The sequence below is a fragment of the Neophocaena asiaeorientalis genome, unplaced genomic scaffold (genome assembly GCF_003031525.2).
Source record: "Neophocaena asiaeorientalis asiaeorientalis breed wild unplaced genomic scaffold, Neophocaena_asiaeorientalis_V1.1 scaffold55, whole genome shotgun sequence".
NCBI classification, from domain to species: Eukaryota; Metazoa; Chordata; class Mammalia; order Artiodactyla; family Phocoenidae; genus Neophocaena; species Neophocaena asiaeorientalis.
Window position 1 is genome coordinate 7,747,974 of NW_020175684.1, and position 10,477 is coordinate 7,758,450.

Genomic DNA, 10,477 nt, shown 5'->3' on the forward strand with positions numbered 1-10,477 from the left:
GTTGACAGCATTTATATAACCTTTTCACAATAAAATGTTTTAGAAAAGGCTGAAAAAAGTAAATCTTATTTAAAAGGCTTAATTTTTTTCTGTACACTTATAGTTAGGTGTCATTTACAATTTTCATAAACATAAGAGAAGTTAATTCAACTGTCAAAAATCAAACATAATTATCATTACAGTATAAAATTCCTAGAGTCCTGATTTTAAAGCATTTGTCAAATATTTCGTAAATACTAGATGTAAGGCACTGTAGTGAGTTATGAAACAAATTATAGGAAACAGTTTGTGATCACAGTCAATAGTCCCTTCTCTGCTCCACCATTTTTTTTCAAATAATAATAGTATTTATTATTCTAAATAATAAAAAAGCAAGTGATAATAACAGTAACACTTATTACAAGAAAAATAGCAATACTTATTGTAAGTAATAATATAGTCATTTTAAGCACTACTAATAGTGATAATAGTAATACTTACAGTAATATTTATAGTAATACTAATTACTATAATAGCAATGCTTATTATGTTACCAATAGTAATGCTTATTACTATCACAGCAATATTTATAAGTAATAGTGGTAATTCTTATAGGTACTAACAAAAATAGTGATAATAATGGTAACACATTACTATGAAAACAATAATAAACAACAATAGTATTACTTATCACTATAATGATATAATGGTAGTTTCCCAATTAATGAGATCTTATCACAATTAAGACATGACGTCAATCACTACATAGATGATCTCCCCCTATGCCAAACCTCATTTTGCCCTTCTCTTAAATGGTGATATTAAAAATCCCAATTTTGGGGTTGGGGGAGGGATAAATGAGAAGGTTGGGATTAACATATACACACTAATAACATAAAATAATCAACAAGGACCTACTGTATAGCACAGGGATCTCTATTTAATACTCTGTAATAACCTATATGGGAAAAGAATCTAAAAAAGAATAAATGTATGTATAACTGAATCACTTTGCTGTATACTGTAAATCAACTATACTCCAATATAAAATAAACTTTTTTAACACAATACTGTAAATCAACTATACTCCAATATAAAATAAACTTTTTTAAACTAAATTTATTTATTTATTTATTTTTGGCTGCATTGGGTCTTCCTTGTTGCGCATGGGCTTTCTTCGTCGAGGTGAGCAGGCTTCTCATCGCGGTGGCTTCTCTTGTTGCAGAGCACAGGCTCTAGGCACGCAGGCTTCAGTAGCTGTGGCATGCAGGCTCAGTAGTTGCGGCTTGTGGACTCTAGAGCACAGGCTCAGTAGTTGTGGCACACAGGCTTAGTTGCTCCGCGGCATGTGGGATCTTCCCAGACCAGGGTTCGAACTTGTGTCCCCTGCATTGGCAGGAGGATTAATTGGCAGGCAGATTCCTAACCACTGCGCCACCAGGGAAGTCCCAGGACGCTTTTTCATTTGGAGAAATCTCCAGGATTCAGGAACTCTGTGTGGACCTTCTATCTTTGGGCAAAGAGAGGGGGCAGTGTGCCTCTGGAACTCCTTTATACACAGGGACCATTCAGATTTGCAAATTTTGAACGGACTGAAGTCTGGCCACACCTACTCTTTGCCCTCCTGGGGCTTTCTGCCTCTGCTTACTTGACTTTCCTATGCTTCTGAGGCAGGAATAACTTCACCCTTCCCACTTAAATTCTTACATGTTGATTTGTCATAGCAGCAGTTCAAGAGTTCTCTAGGCAACTTGGAAAATACAGAAAAGCACAAGGAAGAAGCTGGTACTCTCACCACCTAGGAAATTGTTCTGTTCTACAAATACATATGTGGAGGACACGCCACGCATGTGGATAGGGATTCTGAAATAATGGGGTGAGCTGGATTTGAAACTGAGCAGGACCCTCTCAGGTAAAAATCCTTTCCCCCGTTTCTTGTTTGTAGGAAATAGGCTTTCTTCAGCCTCCTACACCTTCCTGAGTTCCTGCCCCACCATTTTTGTTTTTAATATCTAACCACCAAAGTAGATCTGTGTCTCTGGTTATTGTTTTACATCACAGTGAATAAATAGTTCTCTCCTCCAGATATCTAAGTTTACATTTGGGTAGTGACCAGGTCAGAGAATTTTCCTGATAACACCACATAAAATATCACACTCACAGCAGATTTCCACCTAGCATTTGCTTATGATATCCTTACCACCTTAATTTTTTCCAAGTCCCCTATTACTTGCTATTTATTCTGTCTACCCCTTATTATATTGTAAACTCCCCATGAGGGGAGGGACCTCAAAAATATTGGTTTAATGAAGGAGTGAATTTTCCTTTCCAGGTGTGCCTATAAAAATCTAAGTTTCTGTATATGAAAATATGCTAGTAACTTCTCTATAGACATTTGATTTTAATTTTAAATTGCTCATTCATCTAATATATACGTATCTGAATAAACTATTCTTGGAACGATCGCTCTGCATGTTTGCAAGTTTCTATGGGAGTTTCTTAAAAACTCACCATTTGTATCTTCAAACCAATACACCGCAATGACAAACCTATTTGTTTTTAAAAAAAAAAAAAGTAAGTAAGAGCATCAGCATGGGGAATATTTGCTCTCAAATATAACTTTTCATATGATGTTTTTATGTTAGTCTCTGAAGAGTTAAGCAAAGATTTCAAAAAGTTTGCATCAGTTTTAAAGGCTCAATCTTCAAAGTAGATAAGGCCTCTTTTCTTCGAAAGATGAAAAAAATCAATAAATATGGTTACAAAACAGCACTTATCTATCTTTATCATGTGTGCCTATTAATTCCATTACAAAATAACTGAGTTGTGTTATTTATAAAAACAATAATTATGCTTTTGAAAAGCCATCCATTAGTTAGAGCAAACATAAAAAGTCCTTTTTTTGGACTAACCAAGCCTTAATAGACAATACTATTTTCTTCATTTTTGACTAAAAATAAAAACTATGTTGCCTTGTTAGTTTTATTGTAATCCAGCATATGCAGACAGGAGAAACAACAAATGAGTCTGTGGTCACTTGGGGGTAAGACGTCAGGTGTAAAGTAGACAAATATATCTCAAGTGTAGGATTAAACCTCTCATCTTTATTCCTGTAAAATGTCTCCACCGGGTCAAAATATATCAGTCATTAAAGCTTTGAAATTTAACAAAGCAACAAGAGTAACAATGCATTTCTTCACTTAATACAAATGACTCTTTTTGATAGAGCAGATCTCTTATTCTCAGAAGCATCCTTTAAGGCTGAAAAGTAATTTATCAGTCCCAATCACCTAGGATGCCTTAAACATTCTTTAGTAAGATAGAATGTGGGTTTCTGTGGAAGCAAAATGAGAGCATAGGACAAATTATTAGATTCTCTATGAAAGAGACTCAAGCAAAGAACTATTGCATATCAACAAAATAAATCACCAAATTTTTTTTTCTTGCTCAAACTTCTCAACTAAAAATCATTGCAACTTGGGAAGAAAAAATAAAGAGAGAGACCATCTGGAAATTAGAAGATACAAATATTGGGGTCCATCACTAATAAGACCTTAAGAATTCTAGAATTTGTTCATCTACAAAACAGGGTTATTGTTCTTTTCCCTTTTCTGAAATGTTCATCTTGCTTATTCCTTGCCCCTGCTCATTCACCCTACATAAGTGGTTGTGGTACCTGCATTCCTCACTGTATCCATTCTGAGCAGCATGTTTACTTCAAACATGGCTACAATAATTGCATCCTCTGACTTGAACTCACTTTTTTTGACTGAGCAGGACAGTGATAAAGAAATACAGGAACTGGTGTGATTTAAAAAAAAAAAAAAAACATATAGATTCCTTGGGATTTTGCTTATTGATTCTTCAATGTGTTAATAATACCTTAACCACAGTATCACCAATTTGGAGTATTCTCAAATATATTCAGCCTTATTTTGAAACTGAGATTAGAAACCTTTTATTTTATAATGAGCAAAATATGCTGACTTAAAAAACTATGCTTTTAATCAAGCAGTAGATCACTATAAAGTTTTAGAGTAGACCACCACAGAATTTATCATCATCTAGCTAGTAAAATAATTCATTTTATTTTGAAAACTGATTTCTTACAGAAGCGTTACCTTCTCAAGCAGTCAGCTTTTTGGTTTCCTGGTCCTCTGATGAAGATTATTTCAAGCTTCTATTCTAGGTAGCATCAAAATTCTTTTGCTGGCATTTGAAATCTTCCATTTCTGCCTAGATTGGCCAAACCTGTTTATTCACTTCTCTAGAAAAGGTTTTGTTGAGAGCTAAACCAAGCTTATTCACAGCTCTTTGCACACAGCTGATAATCAACTAATAGCTGAGTTAATAATCGAGCCAGAATATAAACTTGCTCAATTTTAGACATGTCTAGCAAGCTGCCAGGGTAAACACATTTAAAATAGGTCTTACTCACTTGTGTAGCAACTGCTTATGCTTTTTACATATTTCTGTATATTGTTCAAGTTTTTCTATTAGCATGTATTGTTTTAATGCTTTTTAAAAAAGCCAACTGTAATATAAAATACATATGAATATTTAATAAATGAAATTTTATAATATATACTTTAAAATTTTTATTTGTGATAAAAATTTTATCTGCAATGTCTTTTTTTACAATTTAAATCAGATTAATTCATTCTTCTCAGAAACAAGCTGCCAAATTCCTGTAACAGTCTTAACTGGTCGGTAAGTGCATTAGTCAATAAGTCATGAAACATCATGTAGTTTTTTTTTTTAACTTTCAACAATTATGAGATTAAATGTATCTATTTTACATCATCATCATAAACAGTAATTGTAACTAACAGGTAGTGCTTATAAGGTGCCATCATGTTACACATGTTTTTTACACAATATTTACTCATTTACTGTTCCAAGAATATCACATATATATATATTTACTCAATCTTCAACAACCATAAACATTATTATCCCCATTTTACAAGGGAAGAAACTGAGGCATGAGCTACCCACAGTCAATATTTTGATCAATGGGAAATGCTGCCTTCCCAGAACACATGAGAAACTCCATGACTTGGTTGCTGGCCTGACATCACGTTGGTCGAAATCAAGGCTGTAAATGTAGGAACAGTTCCACTATTTTCCATAGAGCTGGCTTTCAAAAGCCTTTCATTTTCCCCATTTCAACCACTACCTTCTTTCATAAAATACTACAATCCTAGCAACGCTCAAGCTACATCTGTATTTTATGTTTCTTCCAGATGTAGCCAGACGAAATAAGTAAAATGGCCTCTGAGCTCCCCATCTCAGCTAAGATTTCATATGTGAAACTGAGTCTTCTGTATCCCACTCTGAATAGTCAGCTAACTATCTATTCAGCATCCCTTTTTCATATATCTATTAGTTCATGAACACGTCCAGGCTTTTTCTTTTCTTTTTTTTCAATGACTTACTTTATTCCTAGAGCAGTCCATTCGAATCTAGTTTTTGGTGCATTTCTACTTCTAAAAAGGTACCAGGAAAGCATATCTATTAACCATTAATCTGAAGAGAAAAATTCACCAGATTTTTTTTTTTCCCAAAGAAAAACACTAGTGTCCTCACTGAAACAGTTATTTCTTAAACTATCCACATTAAACTGAAAAAACAGTTACATAACATTTTCCCCTTCCTCTGGTTTTCATTTCAAAATTCAGTTTGAGGGTTCAGGTGCTATTTGCTTTCCTTTTACTAACAGCTACAAGGAAAACTAAGAAATAGACATTTTCTGGCTTAAACTTGTTACTCATTCAGGGGGTCTGCTCATTCCTTCACTTTGGCGTCCTCTGCCTGCCACCCTCCATCTTCCTCCAGCCACTCACGAGGGTGTATCTGGATACGGGCTGTGACACACAGGGTGACAGCAGAAGATGGATTTGCATCTGCAAGGATTTGCAGAAGATGGTGCTAGTGTCAATTCTCACTCCGTACATATGTAAGTGAGGTCCTACTATAAAAAGGAAACCATTTCATAGTCAAGTAGAAGATGAAGAGGTAGAAAACTACCAGAAAAATCTACAACAAGCTAAACATTTTATTTTCCCCAGCCTCCTCATTGCTGCCCAGTGAATCACTTTTTTCATCATGTACTCATTACCTCAGTCAAGGTGCTAATGAAGATGCCACCTCAGAGCTCTGAGACCCTGCTTTCAGCCCCTCACCTTTGGTCCTTCACCTCCTTATTTGGAATTCCCTACTCCTCTCCAGACTGTACCCTGCACCTTTGCTTTCTGTCTCAGCATCTGTCACAGTTCATGAGCACACACTTATAATGATTTGTGTATGGTCTGTGTATGGTCCCCACTAGACTGGAAGCTTCCTGAAGCAAATGATGGTTTTGTTCACCAGGCTAGCTTCAGGACTACAGGAAAGAGCTTGGTCCAAAAGGAGAATCAATTAAAAAGGTCCCAAATGAATAGATGAGAAACTAAGAAAATCAAATCCCACACTGGCTCCACCCACACCCTCAGGGGTGTAGGGGTGAAGGGGTGTGTGTGTGTGTGTGTGTGTGCGCGTGTGTGTGTCTAGGAGGGGAAAGATGGAGAGAAGTATGTAAACAAATATGTAAAAGCAAAGACTTAATCTCCCTTCTCCCAACCTGAGATACAAATCTGGCTGGAAAGGAACCACCAAGAAATTCTCCAAGATTATCTCATCCCACTGTTCCTTTATTCCTTATATATAGATGTTTATACTGTTAATATTTCACTCAGTATGCCACTTAATCTGTACTTTCCTCTTGGTACTTAACACTTTCTGTTTTCTTTCATAATCATGTGCCCGTCTTATTTACTCTGCAAACTTCCTGGGAACAGGAGAAGGAGGGTGAGGGGAAATAAGGTGTATGCAAGTCAATCTAAACCTTACTTCCTGGAGCTTTATTTTTAAAGTATATGTATAAGGCTTATCTTTGCATTTGTAACTGATATAACTAGGCAGAAATTAGAGAAGTATATTAATCGAAGATGCTTCGTAAGTCTCTTAAGGTAATACATATCCCCACCTAGATCAAACGTGCAGAAAGAGAAGGTACATTTCTACTGAATTTTACCACACTCAATGGTAGTTTAGTGGCCACACGAAAGGCACATAATAGCTGTTTATTTCTAGAATGACTGACAACCTTCATCTTCATACAAATATCTGCATAGAAATCTCTAGTATGCCATGAAAAGTAACACAAAATAGAGGTCCTCTAGCAACAGGGAGAAAGCCTTTTCCACAAGGATAACCTCTATGGTTTTCTCTTTTTTTCCTGTTCCATTATGGTTCATTACAGGATATTGAATATAGTTCCCTGTGCTACACAGTAGGGCCTTGTTGTTTATCCATTCTATATATAATATTACAGTTTGCATCTGCTAATCCCAAACTCCCAGTCCAACCTCCCCACCCCCCCTTCTCCCTTGGTATTCTCTACATCTGTGAGTCTGTTTCTGACCTCTCCGTTTTTCTTTCAAACCAATATTCAATGGGTCACATTACTTCTTTTTCTTTTTTCAATCGGCCATTTCTAATTTAACCTTGTGATTTATTTAGTTATATGTTCCTCTTCATTTCCCCAACCAGAACCAGGGATCATTATTCTCTCTGGAGTACTTCTCTGCAGTACTAATGGCCTCCCAAGTACCCATCACATGCCTCTGCTCGTTAGGGTGACAAGAGAGCCGCTTGGGTGCCCTGCCCATATCATGGCTTTCCACAGATCAGGCAGAAACAGTGATTCCTTATACCTCACCATCAAATCTGAGCTTCACTATTCTGTGCTCAGGCATCTACCATTAGGTTAGTTCTGGCCAGTGTGAGTAGGTATATATTATCTGTGAATCAGCACCACTATGAAAGCAGATACTTGTGATTCGGTTAAATCCCACAATATAGGAAAACAAAACTTAAGAGGAATCAAGTTTAAATAAATAAATGTCAGGGCCTTTTTAACTCATACTCTGTCACTGTACTAGGGAAAATCATCAATTCAGGTAATGATGCCTCCCCCAGAAGCTGAGGCCCCATTGTCATTGCCCTTATTCATTTCTTTTTTTGAGCCATCTGCAGCAGACCTATTTTCTAAGCCCTGCAAAAGACAGTCAACTCATAATTACATCTTTTCAGTGGACAGAGATTTAGCTGCATAAATCTCCCTCAAACCTCATCAGAATGAATTGCCTACTTTTCCATTAACGCTTTGCAAAATGCAAACTGTGAATCTCACCTCCACCCTTTGAAGGAGGTGACAGTAACCAGTGAAAATGTCCAAACGGATGGGAGGAAGAGCAAAAAAAATGCAGTCAAACAGGCTAAAAAAGAAATCTGAATCATATTTGCCTACACGCTGCATCCTTTTACACAGAAAAAAATATTGCTCAAAACAGTTAAATATTTACTTTTTGGCAAAAGCTTCAACTATAAAGGATATGATATGCTGTTAATTACTTAATATGTGTCTTTTAATGTGTAATAAGACAATCAGGAAAACTGAAATAATCATTGGAGTATATTTAAGTATTGGAAAAATCCCAGCTCCCTTAATTAAATGCATTTTTAAAATAGAAAACCAAATTCTTCAACTCTTAAAACAATCTGCCTTAACTAGCCCTGAGGTGATTCCTGAGCCACTTGTAGGAAAAAGACAGAAGAGGAAAAAGTTCAATGACCTTGTAAATTAGGGGCTAAAAAGCTGTTAACGGTGTGACACTCAGTATAGTCTCAGTGGAATTACAGGAAAACATTTGTCCAGAAATTGCTTTCTTGGAAAATCACCATGAGGTAGGGGAAGAGGAGAAACAAACAAACAAACATCCGGGAAAGGGAGGTTACCAATAGTAAAATACAGAATGGGAACCCAAAGGATGCGAAATACCACCTTTTCTGCCCCAGCTGCCAAGCAAACAACTTCTAAGCATTTTCAGATAAAAAGGAAAATAGTCATTTTGCACAGGCGTTAGCTGAATGTTCGAGAGTTGGATCAATGGGGAAGACTTGCTATACACCTAGCGGTGGGTGGATTTCACCAGGCTGCAGCCTCCACAGATTTTCTTTGCTGCACTGCAGAGGCGCCATCTTCTCCGTCTTAATCTTCACTCAATTCAACCCTTTCATCTGCACCCTAAAAAAAAGACCCTAAGGACCCTCCACAGCAGGCCGCGTCCCCAGGGAAGCTAAACCAGAGTGCCCAGCGCTGCCAGGGAAGAGGCCGCGCCTTCATCAGACAAACGCCTCCTTTGATGCATAGGAGGGGAGTGCTCGTGCCTCCCCACCACCAGCCACTGCCCTTTCCAGACGCACACCCCACTCTCCGCGTATTTCTCAAGGACTTCACAACCGAGCACAGAATCAGCAAGCCGCGGAGGTGATGGGAAGTGGCGGGGGGGGGGGACCGCCGAGCCCCCTCCGGGACAGACGCGCAACACGGGGAAGAGAGTCAGGCGGCAGCCTCGGTGGCGCACAGACCAGCGCGGCTCAGCCCACCGCGCCCCGGGCTGGCGAGGGCGGGGTGTCGCGGCTTTTGTTCCCAGGGACCTTCGCCCTCACCAGGAGAATCGGAGGGTGCGAGCGAACGCCCACAATGTCCTGGCTTGGAGAAGGTGAGAGGTGGCTGCGGGTGTCCGACCCCTCCCATCTCTCTCAACTTAACACAAAAGGGAGACGCAGAAATGTACAAAGTTTGCCTGCGGAGGGTGTTGTGCGACCCTGCATGTTGGGGTCGCACTCGGGCGGCAGCCCCGAGCAGCCGCGAAGAGGAAGGAGGAGGAAGGAGGTCGGGCCGGGAAGGGGTGGTGGGGATGCGAAGATAAGGTGAAACGGGGCGGAAAAGGCAAAGGGAAGCGGGGGTTGGAGGGTGCCCAGCTTCCCGAGCTGTCCCGACTCCTCCTCGCCAGGGCCCGAGAGAAAGGGAAGGGCAGCGATTAAGTGCCGGGGACAGGATCCAGGGACGCTGCGTTTTCGGTTTTCCCCACGTGCTCCCTCCCCCTATCTCTCATCTGGACGTGTCTCGCCTCCCCCCGGCCCCCGAGTCAGGGACTGAGTCAGGGTCCGAGCTCAGGACAGCCTCCTCCTTTTCTCGCCCCCGACCGGCGCGGACCCAGGGGCCCGACGCCTCGCCCGCTCCCTCTCCGCTGGCCGGAGCGCGCGTCCCCAGGGCAGGGCTGGGCCGGAGGCTGGGATGCGCAGGGCGCCCGCAAGCGGGGGTGTTGGGCGCGGATTGGAGAGGCGTCCCCTCGACTGCCCCCGGCTTCTCTGGATTAAAGACTCAGAGGGAGCGGGTCCCCTCCTCCCCCACCCACCCCATTCCGAGGCGCGGCACCCACCTCCAGCGCCCGAGCAGTCCAGGCGGCCAGCAGGACCAGTGCCAAACCGGGCAGCATCGCGACCCTGCGCGGGGCACCGAGTGCGCTGCTGTGCGAGTGGGATCCGCCGAGCCCTTGCTCTGCCGGTGTCGCCGCCGCCGCCGCCGCCGTCTCCTGTGGCCCCGCGC

At 40.5% G+C, this 10,477-nt stretch overlaps 1 protein-coding gene across 7 annotated transcripts in view; it reads right to left on the reverse strand.

The window, feature by feature from the left end:
- APP (amyloid beta precursor protein) overlaps nucleotides 1-10,477 on the reverse strand; it is a 275,159-nt gene that overhangs the window by 264,548 nt on the left and 134 nt on the right. For 6 of the 7 annotated variants that reach the window (XM_024732020.1, XM_024732018.1, XM_024732017.1 and 3 more), the window contains exon 2: nucleotides 10,311-10,460. In XM_024732020.1, the coding sequence (XP_024587788.1) occupies nucleotides 10,311-10,367 (57 nt within the window). In that variant the 5' untranslated portion in view covers nucleotides 10,368-10,460. Of the gene's footprint in view, nucleotides 1-10,310; nucleotides 10,464-10,477 lie in introns of all 7 variants that reach the window. The other variant, XM_024732015.1, reaches the window with a different exon arrangement.